The sequence below is a fragment of the Astyanax mexicanus genome, chromosome 16 (assembly GCF_023375975.1).
Source record: "Astyanax mexicanus isolate ESR-SI-001 chromosome 16, AstMex3_surface, whole genome shotgun sequence".
NCBI classification, from domain to species: Eukaryota; Metazoa; Chordata; class Actinopteri; order Characiformes; family Acestrorhamphidae; genus Astyanax; species Astyanax mexicanus.
Window position 1 is genome coordinate 1,639,907 of NC_064423.1, and position 22,033 is coordinate 1,661,939.

Consider the following 22,033-nt stretch of genomic DNA (forward strand, 5'->3'; position numbering starts at 1 on the left):
AAAGTGCTCTAATAGGTGATGTAAGGATTTTATAAGATTTTATCTACCAAGAAGTGAGCGTGTGCATTTTGTGGTAGTTTACTCTAACAATGTAAACAATCTGATTTTTCCATAATTTGTAATAATTTGTGTGTCAGTGTGAACGAAAAAAAACCCCCATAAAATCTGACATTTTTAGTGGCAATTTGGGCCACTTTCAAATGATCTAATTTAAGGCAATTAACCTTATTGTTTTTCTTTAAGAAGAAGCATTGTAATTGTAATATTGTTTTGCTCATTTTATGAATAATGATCTTAATTAGTTGCTTTTAAAATTTTCACTTCATTTTTAGGTAACTCAAAATAAGCACAAAAATTCGTCAGTCAGGTCATTCTGATTCTTGTGTCCAAATGAAAGCCTAACAAAATCAGTGATGTTTGCTTGATTAACATTTACATTACTCATTTATACACTTATTTTAAGAAATCTTACTTTGGCAGATTTGTTTGCCTTATATAAGCAGATACGTCTCAGTGTACACATATTTTGTCTAGTTTTTGCCAGTGGATTGTTTGCAGTGTAGTACTAAAATCTGAAATTTATCTAACGCACAACAATGTGAATTAGTCTGAACAGCGAGATTGGGATTGACATGCAAAGAAAAAGGGAAAATAGACGCGGGGAGAAGGAAAAATGTAGGTTTTCAGTAACAGGACACCTTATAAATATTTGGATTAATGTCTTTAAACAAACCAAATTAGGAACTGAGCTGAACTGGCTGAACACTGCCACAGGAGGTCGTGAGCTGCAGGGCCAAAGCTAAATAAAAAGTTTGATATTTTAAATTAACAGGCATGGTCTATTAACATGCCCTTTTTACAGCCCAGACACTACAGACACTGGAGCTTGATTGGAGCTAGATGAAACTGAAACCTAATGCATTGTGATTTTACACATTCCCCTCAGCTTAGCAGCGTGAACAGTTCAGACGAGTGTAGAATATAGGTCACATTAAAAAGGTGAGAGAATCTGATTGCACTTTACTTGCTGTTGGGGCTGCAATGGTTATTTACTGTAACAACACAGCACTACACACAGTGCTGGGGACAGAAACGCAGACGCAGGGGGTTTAAGGGCTGCTCACTCTCAGTTCACACTCAGCTCCGTCACTAAAAGTGACCAAACAAAACAGAATACATATTTACTCAATAAATATCAGAACATTTCATATTAAAAAAAAAAACATCTGTTTAAACAGCATCTAAATCCCACACTCAACTGTTTCTATTGTTTTGAAGTGATGGATAAAGCTAGGAACAGAAGCTGAACCTACAGGAAACGGAAAATCAGATTCGTAATCATTATAATCATAGGCTAATCGACAAATCTGAAAAAAAAAAAATCAGATTCGTAATCATTAGTTGCAGCCCTAATTGAGGTGTGCTGACCTTAAACCAAACCATTTTTAATCGATTTCACTTTCACAGACAAACTTCCAGTGTGGGGATAAAATCATTAAACTCTTGCTTGATTGGAATAAGGTCTTTTTCTCGTCCTGCGTTCAGATAAAATCAAATGTGTTTAATATTAGCGCAGATCTTGAGACTTGGCTCACGCAAATAGTGACGTGAACAATGTCAACAACCAATAGGAAAACTACAGGAAGCCGCATGGAAAGAACGGGAACGTTTGCGGAACTGGACATGAATTAGACACCAGTGCTGGCTCAAAAATCACCGAATCCTGGAGGGTAGAAAAGGAGGAGAAACTGGCGGGGCTGTGGAGTGAAAAAAGAGTATCTCTTTGATGTGTCTTCCCATTAGATAAATAATACAAAAAATAATCTATAATCGTCTAGTGTATGGATAGCATTAGTGTCATGATCTAGTCACTAACGGTGCACGTCTACTGCCACTTAAGCCAGAGAGAGCCACCGCATGCCGCGGTGCATGCTGGGTTGCGTTGCGTAGCGCAACAGATCTCAACTTTATTCAAATGAATTCGGCCGCCGCGCTGCGTCCAGCCAATGGGGGAACAGCAGGCTGACACGTCACACACAGACGAGCCTCACACACACAGCACAGGTGCCTTTTATAGACCACAGGAAGGTTTACTGAAAATGTAAAATCTTAAACTTATGATTGACTACATCTGTTGCTTTATTTGAATTCAAAAACGTCACGGACACGCCCACACGCGGCGAGCCAAGAGATCTGGCACGGTGACCTGCGTTGAAGAAAAGTGCCAGTGGATGCGCACCGTAATAGGCGGACCGTGGTCCGGGTCAGGACCCAAACGTTGTTCAATGCGGACCAAACCGATAAACTACTGAGAAGGATTTAGTTGTATACGTGCTTTACGGCGCAGTAAACTCACAGACCAATCAGAGAGAGAGAGAGACAGGGGAGGAATGTAAACAAAATCTGGCCAGAGAGACATTTTTTATTATTAATATATATTTTTTCATCATAGTTTAAACAATCTTACAGGATATATCGCACTAAATCATAACACAAGTTAAAAATTGGTCTAGACTTTGGCCTGAGGAAATGTTCTCTAACTGGACCGTACTGAATTCTAATTAAATACCCCTGATGTAGAGTAAAAAGCAGTTGAACTCTTAATGAACTTACGTTGTGTAAACACACACACAGAAGGGTATTTGTTTTTTGGTTATATAAAGAGCAAATGAGGCAATAAAAAAAATAACTAAACATCTCAACAATGATAATGATGATGATGATTTTTCATAGGTGGATGTTGTAATAGAATTTGTTTATTGTACTACATGTGGGCACTGTTGTACTGTAATGAAGAATGTAATGTTGTGCTGAGCATGAAGAGGAGCTGGGCTGTGAGTAGAGCTCCTGTTTTCAGGCCGGTTGTCTGTGTGTCACACTGTGCTTCTGCTTCTGTTTTCCGTCCTGCTCTCTGCCAGGGCTTGCTCGGAGCTGTGCCGCTTCCCTGTTTTGGAGTATAAGACGGTTGGTGCTGGAGCCGGCTGGAACTGCATGAGTCACCCGCCCCAAGGCCTAACGCTCTCTCGAATGTCTCCCACACTGGGCCCTGATAGGCCCTCCCCTGGACAGCAAATGTTCCAGTATGCCCAGGCAGCCATCTCCCGCAGCACCTCATTCGACAAGAAGTACCAGGATTGTACCTGGTAGATCCACCTTTTTATTCATTTCATTTTTCTACAGTAGCTTACAAATGATTTGCCTTACTTCTGTGAGGGGGGGGAGGGAGATCTTGATACTGAGGAGGACAGAAATGAGAAAGAGAAAAAGAAAAAGAGAGAAAACAAAATTTGCCTTGCAGGGAAAAGATACAGAGAGCGGGATAAACGTAGCACACATTAATTTACATTTAAAGTTTTTCAAAGAAGCAAAACAAAAACATGAAATATTTAAATATAATTAAATATAATATTAGAATAACGCTTTTGTATTTTTTAGCTTTGTTAAACTGTGGCTCCTGATTTTTAAATATTGTAGACATGATGTTTGCTTTGTAATATGATCAGAATGTATATTAAGAGTTTATCAGAGTTTATAATCAAAGAGTATATATCACAAGACAATTATCCACGATACTTTACAGTATCTGTGTTTCTAAAGAGATTTCACAGAATTTCACCCTGCCCTATTAATTAAATTATATTGTCCCCATTCAGAGCATAATGAAGCAGTAACTTCAGTATGTTTTTTTTTTTAGTGCATTATTGTTGTTTCAATGAAAAAAAAAATCATATTTGAGGCCGCATATCACATAATGTATATCACAATATCAATATTTTGTCCCGCCCCTATTGCACTATTGCTTATGCTCTATTATTTACTGTAATGACCATAAATGTTATCCTCTCCTCTAAATCTAAGTGGTTTCCAACATTATAAACTGTTTTTAAACATTTTTAAGAGCTGACTGCAGATCAGATGCCTGCAGGGCTGCTCGTACAGATGGTTAGTGATGTGTAGCTGTATTTTTTCCCCTCACTGAAGTTCATGCTGGTAACTAATTCACCAGATGTTTCTCATTAGCCCAGTTTTAAGCTGGGAATGCTGCAGTCCCTCAGCAGCTGCTGGTCTGATCCAGGTTTATCAGGCTCTTGATGTTTATTGGGAAGTAGTTTGGGGAAATAGAGAAACAGACCGGGGTTGTTAATGTAGGCTGGAGGAGCAGGAAGCTGAAAAGCAGAGCATAAACATGTTGAATCAGTTGGGTGGCTTTTTGTGGGCTTTAGGAATTGCTTCATGTTTTTTTTTTTTTTTATGAACAGCCATAGTAAATAGTTATAAGTGGATATTTAAAAAAAAAAACTCACTGAAGCTCTCTGGTAGGGATGGGTGATATGTTGTATGTTCAGTGCTGTGAAAAAAAAGGTATTCGCCCCTCTTACAGTTTTTCTGAGTAAATATAAAAATCAGGAGCAAAAAGCCAAAAAAATCAAACAAAACAACATTAAATGAACTACAGGCCTCAATCTCCACAGTTAAGGTCAGTGTTAATGATTCAATAATAAGGAAGAGACTTGGTAAAAAGGGGAGTGTTCCAAGGCAATAAACATATATATATTGTTGATCTTAAGGACTTTTTGAAAGGTGTGTGTCCCGTTACATGGTGTTTGTAGTGTGATGGTCTGGAGCTGCTTCGGGACCTGGAAAACTTGCTGTAATAGATGTAAGCAGGAATTTTGCTGTTTACCAGAAAATCCTGAAGGAGAATATCCGACTATCTGTTCATGACCTCAAGCTCAGGCAAACTTGGGTTCTGCAGCAGGACAATGATCCAAATCACACAAATGAGTCCATCTCTGAAAAACGGAACTAAATGAAGGTTTTGGAGGGTCTAGTCAAAGTCTGATTGAGATGCTGTGGATGATCTTAAACAGGTAGTTTATGCTGGAAAACCCCCCAATATAGCTGAATTACAACAATTCTGCAAAAAGAAAAAAAAAACTTTTTTTCATAAAGGACCAGGTGGGTTTGGATAGTTTTTCCCCCTAATAAATAAAATGATCTTAAGTATTGAGTGAGGGAGGATAGAAAAAAGGATGCATTGCTTTATTACTTATTTATGTCGACATAGAATTTATGTCGGAGATCAATAAAGCATCCATCCATCCATCCATCCATCCATCCATCCATCCATCCATCCATCCATCCATCCATCCATCCATCCATCCATCCATCCATCCATCCATCCATCCATCCATCCATCCATCCATCCATCCATCCATCCATCCATCCATCCATCCATCCATCCATCCATCCATCGCAAAATAAAGAGGCACAAAACACTATCACAGTCTGTACAGGATTACTGTACTATAGACAATGCCACTATTCAGCACAACATAGTAATGAGACAGAGTGGAGTGGATGATTCAGTGGGAAGACGCTATTATACCTCACTGTCTCTGTCAGAAGTACAGCGCCAGTGATGAGGATCAACCTACAGAATTAAAAACCTGTTTGTGAAAATATATTTTAGTGTAATAACTCTCTAAATCGATCAACTTGTGAATGAAAAATATGATTTTATAATGGATTGTTTTAAAATGTATGAACACATGTAATAACATACAATACACGTCAAAAGTGTGGGCACACTTCTCATAATTTTGTTTTTAATATATATATATATATATATATATATATATATATATATATATATTAGCAAGAGATGCTAATTTTAAGAATCTAAAATATAAAACATATTTTGGTTTGTTTACTAAATAATGCCATTTGTTAATATAATTAATCTACAACTTAGTACATCTTTTAAAATAATGGAAAAACATTGAATATAAGGTATTTTCAAACTTTTTTTGTACTGGAACTATAAACTTCTAAAGTGCTTTACAGAACCTAAAGCTAAAGTCCTAAACCCACAGTCTGCCTGCTTTGATGTGTTCTCCTATTTTTTTTTTGTTTCTGTCTCTGCAGGATACTTCAAGACTTTGATCTAATCCAGAGCCCAACTGGAATCCCTGGCCATCCCTACTGTAGCTCTCCCAGTAACCAGTCCACCTCTAGTGACCCGGGGCCCTGTGGAACATGGAACCAGAAGCCTGCATATGATGGGTAACACTACCAGAAATATTACATTCTCTAGATCTGCAGAGCACTGGGAGCTGTAGTGATAGTTATGGAGAGCACAGAGTAAAATAGAACACATGAAGACAACAGAGCGCCCCAGCCCTTCCTCCTTCCTGCACTCCCAAGAGATCAGGTGTCTTCATGTATTTCTTACACTCACTGAGCACCATTAGAAACAACTCCACACCCAGCATTCATGCAGTAGAACAGTGAATAAAATCACGCAGCATCTTCAGGTAAAGATAATTTCATTCATCACAGTGTGGCTCTCTAGAGTTTATTAAAAACACTCTTCAGTGCACTGCAGTTCTAAATATGGAATAATGTCTCTGATAACAGTTCTCTGCATTCATGTTAAGCAGAAAAAAACATTTTAAGACTGTAAACCTTAACCCCTTTACAAGCATTGGAACGTATACCTATATCAGTAACGGGAATCAACCCAAATTCTGAAATTTTTATTTTATTTTATTATTTTTTATAATTTTATTTACACGGCCAATAACCCAACCCACTCATTAGGATTCCTCCTATCACTAGTAATGCCCCAACACACCAGGAGGGGGGAAGACTAACACACGCTTCCTCCGATTCATGTAAATTCAGCCACCGCTTCTTTTCGAGCTGCTGCTGATGTAGCATTACAGTGTGCTCGGAGGAAAGCGCAGCGACTCGGTTCTGATACATCAGCTCACAGACGCCCTGTGCTGCGACATCACCCTAGAAGTGATGTGGGGAGAGAGCTCCATCTACCCACCCGGAGGGAGCATGGCCAATTGTGCTCCCTCTGAGCGCCGGCAGCTTGATGGTAAAGCTGCATGAGCGGGGGTTCGAACCTGAGATCTCCCGCTCATAGTGGCAGCGCTTTAGACCACTGGACCACTCGGCGCCCCCAATTTTGTAAATGTTATGCTTGTTATTTATTATATTTTTAAAGTTGCAGATTTACTAACATTTTTAAAATAATTTATATTACAATTACAATTAGAATTTGTAGTAACATTTAATATCAAACATTAAACCTTATTATTGAATGCTTGAATAGAAATATTTAATATCAGGCAGAAATTTGACAAAAATGCTGGCTGTTAAGGGCTTAAAGCAGACAGGCTACAACAGTAGGAGACTGGGTTTCAGTTGTTGATTATATAAATTCTGCTAGAACTGCTAGGCTACTCTAATATACAGGGTACGGCACTGAATTATAAAAGTACCAATATAAAATTTGGAACATGTGGCTTTGTCTCAGAAGTATCTTTTTGATATTACCCTATGGGATGAAAAAAATCGACATATATATTGTATATCATAATTCAGAAAAAAATATCGAGATATATTTTTTGATCCATATCGCCCAGTCCTACTACATCCCATCTTAGTATTGTTGTTAACTTTACTGTCAAAATGTTTAATCTTCTAACATTTGTTATTAATGCTTTACAATAGAAAACTAGCCTGTTTGCAGTGAAACTTTGGGTAATATAGCTGAAACATCAGACCTATATAATTAGACAAATGTTGCATGTAATTAAAAAACACTGCAGGTTAACTAGATTACTGCTTTTTCCCTTTTCATGCTGCTTTATATGCGTTTGGACAACCTCTCAAAAATTAACATTAAATACCATAATGAGCTGAACGTTTGGTGCTGGAATAATAATAATTACATTACATCACATTTAGCAGACACTTTTATCCCACTTGACTATACAAATAATGATAATGGTACATTAGCAATAGAGGACATAGAAGTTCAAGGCAAATAATAATGCCTTGGAAAAAAATATATATATTAATAATAATGAGTATTGTATAAATAATAATGATGTATAAACAACAATAATCATAATATAATAGTCCAAAATAATAATGAAACCTGCATCTCTGTGACTTCTCTGTTCACATGTTTGTGATTGTGCTCATATTGATAAAGCTGAAGGTTCTGTGCAAAATATTTAACATTTTTAACCAACAGACAAGAATTATTAAAACAAAACTAATTTAACTGTAACATCTTGCAAGTTAAATCTGAGAAAAATGTTGTAATCAAATGTGAGAAATTAAAAGTGTTTTATTTACAATTCATTTAATACAGGACAGAGCAAATTGTGTGAATAATGTGTAGTGCTGTTTTTCTGAAGAAATGTATATTTATTTTATATTTACTTTGTTTCTAAGTATTTATCTCATTCTGTAACTGATATGTGATATGGTTTTCTCCTGCTGTGTAGACGTCAGTCCCCTGCTTTTCAGGAGCAGACTGAGGGGAAGGAGGCCGAGACCTGCAGAGAACAAGAACACAGACTGGAGAGAACCAGATCTGCAGGTAAGATTTACTCATTTACTCAACTGACAATATTATAAATTAATATAACGTACAGTAATATACTGGACTGGTCGTTTAAACATTAAACTAATGGTTTGTGATCATCTTGTGTTTCAGAAGCTAAGTGGCACATCCCGTCCACTAAAATACTGAACAAACCTGTGCAGAGGCAGGAAGGAAAAGACTCGTCCAGGAAATTCCCACAGGTGAACAGTTTTTTTTTTTTTTTTATTCAGTAGTATTTATCACAGCTTCTGTATCTAATCAATCAATCAATCAATCAATCAACATTTATTTTCACTCGGTAAATACATAGGAAGTAACCCTCATTTTCAATGTAGCCGAATTTACATAAAGTTACAGGGATTGAAAATTAAGTTTAAATTATAAAAACAAGAAAACAATGTAAGATTTAATTAAGAAAAAATATAATAATTCAAAATAAAAAATATGCAAATAGGCTAAAATGTAGAGCAAAAAAACAAAGAGATAAAAACGTAGAATAATAACATTTACACAGAAAACATAAGAAAAAATAAAATAACGGACTAAAATAACCACAATTATAAAAATGTAAATGATGGAACTAAAAAAAATATTAATAATAAGTAAAAAATTTTTTATATATATATATATATATATATATATATATAGGTCAAAAGTAAAAGCAGTAACAAAACAAATAAAAAGATTAAATGAATAAAAAAAAATAATAGGGCTAAATGGTAAAACATAAACTCTCTCTCTCTCTCTCTCTCTCTATATATATATATATATATATATATATATATATATATATATATATATACAGTATATATATATATATATATAGCAGATGCTTTTCTCTCTTTCATAACATAGAAAACATTTTGAGAGGTGAGCAGCTATAGAAGAATATTCCACAGTCAACAACCAGGAAAGAGAAAACGTGCGTGCGCAAGATCCTACATTTTTTTAGCATAAATAAAAAGTAATCCACCTTTTAACCTCAACAGTCAGTGGCGCTGTGTTGCGTCTCTAAATAAAACTGTTAATGCACCACCAGGTTCTGTAAACTTAGTCATAAGATAAATTTGCATCTAAAAAATGTTTTCAGATTAATCACATATGTTAACATGTTAACACTGACAGCACTACACATTACATTGAAATAGAAATTTGTTTTAAATGCACGTTTTTCCTATGTTCAAACATATAGCCCTGCTTTTTTATTTCCTGTTGTGCATTTACTGTGTGTGTTTATGTAGCGGTTTGGGCTCGTGACCTCATTAGTGTGAGTTATGTTGTTGACAGGACTGCGATTAAATATACGTTATATTATCTCTGGGTGTAGTTGGAGGTCGTGGGGTCGGGTGTAAACGTGAACCCGGTTTAAAGATGTGAGCTCTGTTCTGTAAAAGCATTACACAGAGAACCAGTGAGCAGCCGGCTGATTACAAATTCAACCATAATGCTTTAAAAAGGTCAAAGCTTACTCTACTGCTTTCTTTCTGGATAACCCTCCTCCCTCTACACACACACACACACACAGACCTAGTCTGAAGTACTTGTTTTAGATGCTTTTAGCTTCTTTTCAGTGGAAAACACTTTGTATTTGGTACAGTACTGCCCCCACTGTACACCGGATTTAGCCAGAAGGAGGAGCTGGACATTGTTTTATGTTTAAAACGTAAGCAAATATTTATATTAGTGTATTTTTCGCACTTTAAGGCGATATAATCCTTACATTTTCCTAAAAACCGGCAGTGCGTTTTATAATCCGGTGCGATTCATTTATGAATTTTATCAGTCAGGTATTAAGTAGCAGTAAAGCCACTCTGCTGAAGTACAGAGTTATACAGGAGTTTCAGTGAAGGCTGTAGCAGTATTAGCATTAGCCGTTAACCACAGCTCTAGCTCCTTCTCCATTCAGAGGCGAGTATATTTGTGTATTTGTAAGGGGTGTCACGATTCTCTAAATCCTCAATTCGATTTTATTCTGATTTTAGGGTCACGATTCGATTTGATTCTCGATTTTATTTATTTTATTTTTTTTACAGCAGTGAGGCCTATGCCAGTTTTAGATTAGTCTATGGTCAGTCATTGGTTTGATTCATCAAATTTACAATATCTTATTTCAAAAGGTGGGCTTGATATAAGTGATGCAAAGTGATACAAGTGATCTGTAATACACCACATTAGGCACTAATGGTCAAATTTAAATAATTTAATTAAGATATATATGTAGTGCCATCTAGTGGCTTTTTTTGGTAGCAGCAGTGTGCACTATTAAAACAGCAATGTGCAACATAACAAAATAAATAATAAAAAATACAGGAACAGTCATGTACAAAATAATAGAACAATTAGAGCCTTAACAAACTGAACTCTATCCTACTATAACAGTTAAACATGAAAAATAAGACTTTAAGACTTTTTCGGTCTCTGAGAATGAGAAGTTTATTCTTTAATAAAGATATATTATTAACTTTATCTGAGAGAAAGATGCTCCTTAAGGTACCAAAACTATTAACATATTTGAGGCTAGACAAAACAACTGTTATTTTTATATTTTGAAGTTTTTCTTTAAGAAGATGAGAATGTCCACATTCTCTGGAGAAAGAGCTGCTCTTTCAGCAGTCACAATGTCCGCGGCGTCGCTACAGTGTGCTGCACCATTTGTGTAGATTAGAGGGAGGGATCGTCCATCCTCTTTTTGACTTCGAGGCTCGAGACCATGACATCGTTTCGATCAATTTCGATTTAATATCGAAATCGTGACACCCCTAGTATTTGTAGTTTGTAGTCTGCATGTTTACCGTGTCATTTCATAGTAATTGTAATCATAATTCCTTTTTCAGAGTGAGTCAAATCCATGTAAAAATCCATTTCTTTACATCACATCTACAGTTTTTGATAAAATTATGGATTTTTTTTTTTAGTATAAGAGTTCAAGTCTTTGACAACTGAGCTGTGTTTGAGATTGGGGCTTCAATAATTACATTGTCAACTCAATTATGTATTGGCAACTAATAGTTAAACTGTAATGATGAAAGCCATAGGCAGAGCTTTATCTGTGATAAACTATAAAACACACATTTATGACTTCTAGACTTCTGCTGCTGCTGCTACTTAAGGTTGTGCAATTTATTGTTGACTATTTGCACATGGAATGTCTTTATTTGATTCCATTTAGTACTTGCTTGTTATCTTTTACGGACTATAAGGTGCATACAGTAAGGTTAGATTTCCAATATTTTTAACAGTGCGGTTAGCAGCAGTGTTAGCTGCAATTAGCAGCGCTTAGCGTTGTAAATGCAGTAAATGTAGTAAATGCAGTGCTACACTTAGGAACCCTGAGTATTCCAATAAGCCATTAGCTAACGGTTCGTTTCACATAGCTTGTTTTAACACAGAAAACACGCGGACTACAGTTTGGTATTCTCTCCTCTGAACAGCGAAAGGGCTAGCAGTGTGGTTAGCGGCTAATGCTAATGATGCTTCACTGAAACTCCTGTATAATTCTGTACTTCAGCAGAGTGGTTTTACTGCTCCTTAATACCTGACTGATAAAATTCATACACAAGGCACACTGGATTATAAGATGCACTGTAAATTTTTGGGAAAATAAAAGGATTTTAAGTGTGGCTTATACTGCGAAAAATACCTGTGGAATGGTGGAACAAACTACCTTCTACTACCAGATCAGGAGAATCTCTCACTATCTTTAATAAACTCCTGAAGACAGAGCTCTTCAAAGAGCACTTACTCTCCTAACACCTCTAACTAACTACCTTCCACTACCAGATCAGGAGAATCTCTCACTATCTTTAATAAACTCCTGAAGACAGAGCTCTTCAAAGAGCACTTACTCTCCTAACACCTCTAACTAACTACCTTCTACTACCAGATCAGGAGAATCTCTCACTATCTTTAATAAACTCCTGAAGACAGAGCTCTTCAAAGAGCACTTACTCTCCTAACACCTCTAACTAACTACCTTCTACTACCAGATCAGGAGAATCTCTCACTATCTTTAATAAACTCCTGAAGACAGAGCTCTTCAAAGAGCACTTACTCTCCTAACACCTCTAACTAACTACCTTCTACTACCAGATCAGGAGAATCTCTCACTATCTTTAATAAACTCCTGAAGACTGAGCTCTTCAAAGAGCACTTACTCTCCTAACACCTCTAACTAACTACCTTCTACTACCAGATCAGGAGAATCTCTCACTATCTTTAATAAACTCCTGAAGACTGAGCTCTTCAAAGAGCACTTACTCTCCTAACACCTCTAACTAACTACCTTCTACTACCAGATCAGGAGAATCTCTCACTATCTTTAATAAACTCCTGAAGACTGAGCTCTTCAAAGATCTCTTACTCTCCTAACACCTCTAACTAACTAACTACTTCTAACCCCATTTCCTTCTTCCCCTCCTTCACTCCTCTATCCCATTATCTCCCTTTGACCTCCTTTAGGCCCTGTCTAAAGATGTTTTTACCTTTAAACTTCTATTATTTTTGTACTTCACTATTGTAAGCTGCTTTGGACAAAAGCGTCTGCCAAATGTGATGTAATGTAAACTTCCAGTTCTTTCTCCTGTCTTTTTGTCAATGCCACTGTCTCCAAACCATACACCAAAGCTGGTACTGTGAAAAAATACCTATATAATATATAAAGATCTATATTTTTATTCATATGTTTATATATTTGTTATAAACATATGAATGTAAAGACAGAGCCAGGACAGTTGGGTGAAATGCATGGATAATTGTGTCAATAACAGGATGAATAAATGCTGCTGCTGTTGTTGTTGTGTTTTTGTAGACCCAGGAGAAGAGCTGTCACAGTCACTGTTCCAGTCACTCCAGCAGCAACACTCTCTCCAGTAACACCTCAGGCAGCAGCGATGACAAGCGCTTCGGCTCCGGAGACCCCATGGACCCCGAGTCACTGGGTCTCACCTATATTAAAGGTGCCTCCACAGACAGCGGCATTGATACCACCTCCTGTATCCCCACTGCTGCTCCTCCACTGACCTTTCCAGAGGGAGACCCTGTGGGAATGGTGCAGAGGACAGCGAGAGAGCAGATGGGGCTTCCTTGGGCAGTGGAGTATCCAGAAGAAGAGGAAGAAGAAGAAGAGGAGGAGGAGAGGGAGGAAGACACAGAGAAGGCCTTATACATGCAGAACTACGTCGCTGCCACAGCGGGAGGTCACGCCACTGACGGCAGCACCGGAGACCTGAGCGAAATCTCCTCATTATCCAGGTACAGTAAAGAGAGGACAGTCCCCGGCTCATCAAATCCTGTATAATAATAAATAACTTATTATTATTATTATTATTATTATTATTATTATTATTATAGTTATTAAAAAATGACTGCCCTTTTAGATTGGAGAAAGGAGTAAAATAATTATATTTATTAAAATGAGAACAGTGCAAATTCTTCATTCCTTCATAGTTTATACTGTAAAGTGACGCAGACACACAAACACACAAGTATAAATGTGCACAGAGGCATAGGGCATTCGCACAGAATACACTGTACACACTGCATTTACAAAAGTCACCTTACAGCTTAAATATATTTTATTGAGGTAGATCAACACAAAGTAGCACATAATTGTAAAGTGGAACGAAAATGATACATGTTTTTTTTTTTTAATTAATCAAATAAAATTAAATCTGAAGTATAATGTGCTAAAGTATTCAGTTCCCTTTACTCTAAAACTTCTAAATAAAATCCTGTGCAGTCAGTTGCCTTGAGAAGTCACTTAATTCGTTACTGTGTAATTTAGTCTCAGTATAAATACAGCTGCTCTGTGAAGGCCTCAGTGATTTGTTAGAAGTCACTAGTGAACAAACAGCAGACGTGCTCAGAGTGGTCCAGTGGTCTAAAGCGCTGCCACTATGAGCAGGAGGTCGCAGGTTTGAACCCCCGCTCATGCAGCTTTACCATCAAGCTGCCGGCGCTCAGAGGGAGCACAATTAGCCCTGCTCCCTCCGGGTGGGTAGATGGCGCTCTCTCCCAACATCACTCCTAGAGTGTTAGCACTGTGATGCTGCTCGGTAATGCTGCACCAGCAGCAGCTCGAAAAGAAGCGGTGTCTGACTTCACATGTATCGGAGGAGCATGTGTTAGTCTTCACCCTCCTGGTGTGTTGGGGCATCACTAGTGATAGGGGGGTCCTAGTGAGTGGGTTGGGTAATTGGCCGTGTAAATTGGGGGGGAAATGGGAAAAAATTTAAATAAAATTATAAAAAAAAATAAGAAAGTTGTGGAAACGTTTAAAGCAGGGTTAGGTTATAAAAACATATCCCAAGCCTTGAGCATCTCAGTGAATGCTTTTGAAAGCCACTTTATATTGTGCAACCTAACTGTGACAGGTCTACTCAGTAGAATTGCTGAGTTTGTTTGTGCGGTGGAGGAGGGAGTACAGCAGTGGTTTAATTTTATATATCGCTGCAGCTCCAGTTTCAGGTCTGCAGCTTCTACAGCTTAATGGTTTAAGTGTGACATTAAAAAAGCCCACTTGGGAGAGCAGCGCCTCTGAAGTCACTGTAAGCAGTCACTACTGGCAGGCAGAAAGCAGCCATTATCCCTGTTCTCACTAAAGCAACTTAGCACTCAGGATAAAACAACTAAAGTGTTTAACTGCCTCCAGCCTGTTCTCCTCCATATACTTCTCTCTCCTTCTCTTCCTCACTCCTTCTAATAATTCATTAGATGCCTAATTTTTCTTCATAGTGGTTCCCGTCACTCTGGAAGCCCGTCTGAACACAACAGAGTCTCAAAGAGTAGAAATTCCATGGATTCCAAAGTCTACGCCGTTTCTCCCACCAGCTCGTCTCAGAGCGCAGGGCTGGATAAGTATGCTTTTGGCTGCGCAGCACAAAGCAAGAAGTATCTGACCAACTGGAAGAAGGAGGAGGATGGATGCTCGCTGACGGTGCCAGAGCAGCATAGAGACTGCAGGTAGGACTCGGGTGCAGTAATGTAATTAAAGATTAAAGGAGGAGTTGTGTAGTCAAAAATATTAATGTTACATTATTAATACACAAAGTTCCAAGTTGTTCCACCTAATATGAATAACGTGCCACTCTGAAATCTGGCAAACCTGAATACTCAGATGATTAATAAGTTTACACTACTTTTTTTCTCTTGGAACAGTTAGAAAAAAAGAATTCTGGAAATAAATATCTGAAAATACTCGAGATCCTGAAAGATGTACCTGTATTTTTTGCACTATAAAGCACACTGCATTTTAAGGCACACTATGCGACACTAGTAAGAAACAGGGGTGTCGCCATTTTTTACATCTAATTCAGCAGATCTCGCTACTGGGCATCAAGACGTGTAAATCTAAGCTAAGTTCAGTAAACGAAACTGTAATTCTTAGTCAAAAGAGCGCTGGATGTTAATCTACACAGATTTCTCTCCTGACAACCGTTTGTTTGGGTGAGTAAAGTGCTTCCGTTTATTCACAGTACGCTTAGTTTTCCACTAAGGCTGGTTGCAGCAGCTAGCGCTAGCGGTTAGCTTCTAATGCCGCCCAACAGCTTTATACCTAGCTTGTTACCTTAACGTAACATGCAGACAACAGTCCAATAATACTCACCTCTGAATGGTGAAAGAGCTAGCATGTAGCATGGTTAGCTGCTAGTGCTAATACTGCTGCAGCCTCGGTGCTGGAGAACCTAACTGAAACTCCTGTATAACTCTGTACTTAAGTGGAGAGGTTTTACTGCTCCTTAATACCTGACTGGTAAAATTCACACATAAGGCGCAGTGAAGATTTTTGGGAACATTAAAGGATTTTAAGTGTGTCTTACTGTGTGAAAAATACAGTATCTGTTTTTCCACTCAGAATTAGGGGTGTGCCATATTGTATCGTACACGATAATATCGTCAATTTTTTTAAATATCGTGAACGATATTATACCCTAAAATATCGTGCCATACCACCCATCCCATTTTTCATTATATATCTACTAGAGACTACAGATTATATCTGTCCAGTATCATTCAATTTACTTTAATCCTGGATATATGGAGATATTTGGAGTGCATTATTATTAGTATCATGACATTTTGGATCATTGACTTCTGTTACAAATCTGATACAATTCTTGTATTTTTAATATCTTACTTAGGGGTGTGCAGTATTATATTGTATGTAATGATAAAATATATATATTTTTCTTGCAGTCTATAGTGTATTTTTGAAATATATTTTTATGTTTTGTCATATCGCCAAGAGTATCGTTATTGCGAAAATACCATGACATATCGTGATATTATTTTAGGGCCATATCGCCCACCCCTACTCAGAATACATACAGTCATGTGAAAAATTAGGACACCCCAAATTGAGAGAGAAGTAATGTGTTTGTGTAAAAATTATAATTTCTTTTTTTACTGGATTAAGTTTGATGTTTTGAACGTTCCAGATTAAAGGGCCGATATAAACCAAATAAAGTCAAATGACGTCTTGTTACATAAATAATCTTAAATATGTTTTTGCATTTTTTGTCCTTTTAAATTTGACTATTATATTTTTTTAAAAATCCAAATGTAAAGGAAAGTAATGCAATTCTGTTACCATAAAGCAGAATTTCTTGCTCATGGGCTTTACCTACAGTCAGGAGTGATCCACCACGAAATGTCACACATATCATGTGCATTTTACACACAGAGAAATACAGAACTGTCATCAGACATCAAAGAATCATGCTCACTGATGCGGTGGAGTAATACAAACAGGATTTCACACAAATATGACCATTTGAATGTTATGCAGCGTTCACAGTTCACAAAGCATTACCCAGCCCTACTTTACCAAAGTGTGTATTCTTGTAGCAGCAACACTAGCAGCATTACTGTACTCTCCAGTTACAGGCTAGTGGAGCGTCATCATGATATTAAAGCTGATATTTTAGGGTAAAAAAAAATCTACATAGAGCAAAGAGTTGCTTAAGTGTACTGAAACTATAGAACATGTTACAATTCTATTTTAACAGGGTATCAGTAATGTTTAACAGAGTTAGGGGTGTCACGATTTCGATATTTTATCGAAATCGATCGAAATTATGTCATGGTCTCGAGCCTCGAAGTCAAAAAGAGGATGGACGATCCCTCCCTCTAATCTACACAAATGGAGCAGCACACTGTAGCGACGCCGCGGACATTGTGACTGCTGAAAGAGCAGCTCTTTCTCCAGAGAATGTGAACATTCTCATCTTCTTAAAGAAACACTTCAAAATATAAAAATAACAGTTGTTTTGTCTAGCCTCAAATATGTTAATAGTTTTGGTACCTTAAGGAGCATCTTTCTCTCAGATAAAGTTAATAATATATCTTTATTAAAGAGAAAAAACTTCTCATTCTCAGGGACCGAAAAAGTCTTAAAGTCTTTTTTTTTCATGTTTAACTGTTATAGTAGGATAGAGATCAGTTTGTTAAGGCTCTAATTGTTCTATTATTTTGTATATGACTGTTCCTGTATTTTTTTTATTATTTATTTTGTTATGTTGCACATTGCTGTTTTAATAGTGCACACTGCTGCTACCAAAAAAGCCACTAGATTGCATTACATATATATCTTAATTAATTTATTTAAATTGGACCATTAGTGTCTAATGTGGTGTATTACAGATCACTTGTATCACTTTGCATCACTTATATCAAGCCCACCTTTTGAAATAAGATATTGTAAATTTGATGAATCAAACCAATGACTGACCTTAGACTAATCTAAAACTGGCATAGGCCTCTCTGCTGTAAAAAAAAAAAAAGAAAACAGAAAATCGAGAATCGAATCGAATCGTGACCCTAAAATCTGAAATAAAATCTAATCGAGGATTTAGAGAATCGTGACACCCCTAAACGGAGTACATGTTGTTTAATGTAACCCTTTTAACCCTGTAGTAAAAAAATGACAACTAGAGAATGTTTAAAAGCTCAAATGATTCATATCATGTTAAATGTTTCACCATAGAATAATAAAAAAAAAAGACTGGGTTATATTGTATAATGTATAAATGGCGCTGAAATGTGAACACCTGATGTATTTTGATTTAAGCTTACACTGTTAGGATCTCTCTCTCTCTCTCAGGAGGTTTTATACGACGGACTCCTCTCGTCTGGTTGGTCGGGACATGAAGCTCCGGACGCTCTCTGAGGAGGGGTTTAAGATGCAGCTGCCTGACAACACCACAGACCAGCTTGGGCAGGAAAAGGTGAGCAATCAGCTCAACCTGTAGGAGTAGATAGAGGTGTAAGAGATCAGAAATCTCACGTATTGCATCACGTCACGGATTAGAATATATACAGCTCTGGAAAAAATAAAGAGAGCACTTCAGTTTCTGAATCAGTTTCTCTGATTTTGCTATTTACAATCATGAAAAAGTTTGGGCACCCCTATTAATCTTAATCATTTTTAGTTGTAAATATTTGGGTGTTTGCAACAGCCATTTCAGTTTGATATATCTAATAACTGATGGACACAGTAATATTTCAGGATTGAAATGAGGTTTATTGTACTAACAGAAAATGTGCAATATGCATTAAACCAAAATTTGACCGGTGCAAAACTATGGGCACCCTTATCATTTTATTGATTTGATACTCCTAACTACTTTTTACTGACTTACTGAAGCACAAAATTGGTTTGGTAACCTCACTGAGCTTTGAACTTCATAGCCAGGTGTATCCAATCATGAGAAAAGGTATTTAAGGTGCTTTTGCATACCTCAGGCGACTCTGTTTTTGGCGTGCTTGCAGAAATGGCTTCTTTCGCATCACTCTCCCATACAACAATCTTTGTTTTTAGATCATTTGAGAGTTGTTTTGATGAGCCCATGATGCCACTCTTCAGAGGAGATTCAAATAGGAGAACAACTTGCAATTGGCCACTTTAAATACCTTTTCTCATGATTGGATACTAGCAAGCAATGTAGGAATATTTTGTGTAAAATTGTGTTTTCTCTCTTTCTTCTCCAGGTCTCCTCAGCGACTCAGTCTCCACATCGCTCTCTGTACCGGACGCTCTCAGATGAGAGTTTGTGCAGCAGTAACCGCAGGGTTTTGTCTTTAGACAGCCTGAGAAGCTTTATTCTGGAGCAGGCTCTGCCCAACGACATCCTGTTTAGCAGCGTCCTGCCGTACCACAGCACCCTGCCCCCCCGACTGAGCCGAGACCATACAGCTCGCCAGCTAAAGAGTGAGATTCATCACTTTCACTTCTACCCATCTGTGAGCGTTAGCACTGTAAACTAGGGGTGTCACGATTCTCTAAATCCTCAATTCGATTTTATTCTGATTTTAGGGTCACGATTCGATTTGATTCTCGATTTTCTTTTTTCTTTTTTTTTTACAGCAGAGAGGCCTATGCCAGTTTTAGATTAGTCTAAGGTCAGTCATTGGTTTGATTCATCAAATTTACAATATCTTATTTCAAAAGGTGGGCTTGATATAAGTGAGGCAAAGTGATACAAGTGATCTGTAATACACCACATTAGGCACTAATGGTCAAATTTAAATAATTTAATTAAGATATATATGTAATGCCATCTAGTGGCTTTTTTTGGTAGCAGCAGTGTGCACTATTAAAACAGCAATGTGCAACATAAAATAAATAATAAAAAAAATACAGGAACAGTCATGTACAAAATAATAGAACAATTAGAGCCTTAACAAACTGAACTCTATCCTACTATAACAGTTAAACATGAAAAATAAGACTTTAAGACTTTTTCGGTCTCTGAGAATGAGAAGTTTTTTTCTTTAATAAAGATATATTATTAACTTTATCTGAGAGAAAGATGCTCCTTAAGGTACCAAAACTATTAACATATTTGAGGCTAGACAAAACAACTGTTATTTTTATATTTGTAAGTTTTTCTTTAAGAAGATGAGAATGTTCACATTCTCTGGAGAAAGAGCTGCTCTTTCAGCAGTCACAATGTCCGCGGCGTCGCTACAGTGTGCTGCACCATTTGCGTAGCGAGTCTTTTTGACTTCGAGGCTCGAGACCATGACAAAATTTCGATTGATTCCGATGAAATATCGAAATCGTGACACCCCTACTGTAAACGCATGGTGTTGAACTGGACCAGTTAACATTTTATCAGATCGGATATCTGGAAGACTTTTAGATAAAGAAAGAAAGGAAGAAGAAAGAAAAAAAAATGTGTTAGAAATGCCACAGACACAAATTACAATATAAGCACAGTTTATATAGAAACACTAAGGGGGTTAAAACACTAACTGTTCTCTGTCTTTGGCTGTTCGTACAGATGAGATGTGCTTTTCTGAAAATTCACTCGCAGAAAAAAACAAACTGGCAGAGACGGACTTCATGCCCCTGCCGGCCACCTCTGGCCTGGACTGGTCCCATCTAGTGGACGCTGCTCAGGCATTCGAGGGTAAAATTTGAGTTTTACCATTAAATAGTAAAAGGAATTTTAAAATGGTGGGATGACTGAGAGGTCTGAGTTAGTTTATCAGTTTATCTGACTCTTCCCATATTTAGGTTCAGATGAGTTGCTGGTACGTTATGATTTTTTTTTTTTTGCTGTTATTTATAATGTGTATTTTACATCACAGCAGGAAAATTAATATTGAAGGATGTTCATTAGTACAGTATTTGTTTTATTCTCTTAATCACTAAATGAGTTGCAGCCGAATTTTCTTTATAAGAGACAGAGGTGGGTGGTGTATTTGAGAGCAGAAAGCTGAGGCTCCTGTTGGCTCAGGCTCACCAGAAGAGGACAGTTCAGGGCTGGAAATGAAGCTGATCTAAAGAATTCAGATTGTTGCTGAGGGACACAGATGGTGGGGTCAGAATTTGTCACGCACAGCATGAATCCAGGGACCCAACCTGCCTCGTGTTAACAGTCCAGGCTGGTGGAGGAAGTGTAAAGGCCAGAGAAAACCCCAGCAAACATCAGAATAATACAACTCAACACATGATCAATTCCTGCCCTGATGGGTATGATGATTTCCTCAAATACACATCAACAGGAGCTACCTATAGGTTCTGAGATATAGCGAAGCAAAGAGTGCAGTGAAACGAGACGAGTCATTGGATAAATGCTGGGCTTTGTCCCGCCCATCAGACGCTCAGTGTCTCTGGGGGTCTATGGGGCAGTGGGGGTGGCCTCGGCCGGCCCGGACGCTCAGCTTCTGCGTGATGACTGGATGATCTGTCTGAGGCTGAATCCCTTTTTGATTGACAGCGAAATGAGCGAATCAGCGATCTTTTAGTGTAAACATGCGCGCTGGGAGCATGTCTTTTCATTCTGTTCTGAGTTGAACCGGAGATTTCCTAATCCTCTTAGAGGCATTTTCTTTATTAAAAACGACCAGCGACAAATCCAGCTTCTATTACTGCTGTTTTTCTGTAGCTGCTTGTGTTTGGAGACTGACTTCTATCACTCTTTCTGACTTCTATTGTTCTTTCTGACTTCTATTGTTCTTTCTGACTTCTATCACTCTTTCTGACTTCTATTGTTCTTTCTGACTTCTATTGTTCTTTCTGACTTCTATCACTCTTTCTGACTTCTATCACTCTTTCTGATTTCTATTGCTCTTTCCGACTTCTATCACTCTTTCCGACTTCTATCACTCTTTCTG

At 37.5% G+C, this 22,033-nt stretch overlaps 1 protein-coding gene across 4 annotated transcripts in view; it reads left to right on the forward strand.

Annotated features, from left to right (window-relative positions):
• Window positions 1–22,033, forward strand: part of sipa1l2 (signal-induced proliferation-associated 1 like 2) — a 95,108-nt gene that overhangs the window by 65,957 nt on the left and 7,118 nt on the right. The window contains exons 10-18 of one of the 4 annotated variants that reach the window (XM_049465728.1): window positions 2,919–3,143; window positions 5,929–6,066; window positions 8,313–8,407; window positions 8,525–8,613; window positions 13,221–13,663; window positions 15,146–15,373; window positions 18,513–18,636; window positions 19,400–19,619; window positions 20,695–20,823. In XM_049465728.1, coding sequence (XP_049321685.1) covers window positions 2,919–3,143; window positions 5,929–6,066; window positions 8,313–8,407; window positions 8,525–8,613; window positions 13,221–13,663; window positions 15,146–15,373; window positions 18,513–18,636; window positions 19,400–19,619; window positions 20,695–20,823 — 1,691 coding nt within the window. The remainder of the gene's footprint in view (window positions 1–2,918; window positions 3,144–5,928; window positions 6,067–8,312; window positions 8,408–8,524; window positions 8,614–13,220; window positions 13,664–15,145; window positions 15,374–18,512; window positions 18,637–19,399; window positions 19,620–20,694; window positions 20,824–22,033) is intronic. The other 3 variants (XM_049465729.1, XM_049465730.1, XM_049465731.1) reach the window with 3 other exon arrangements.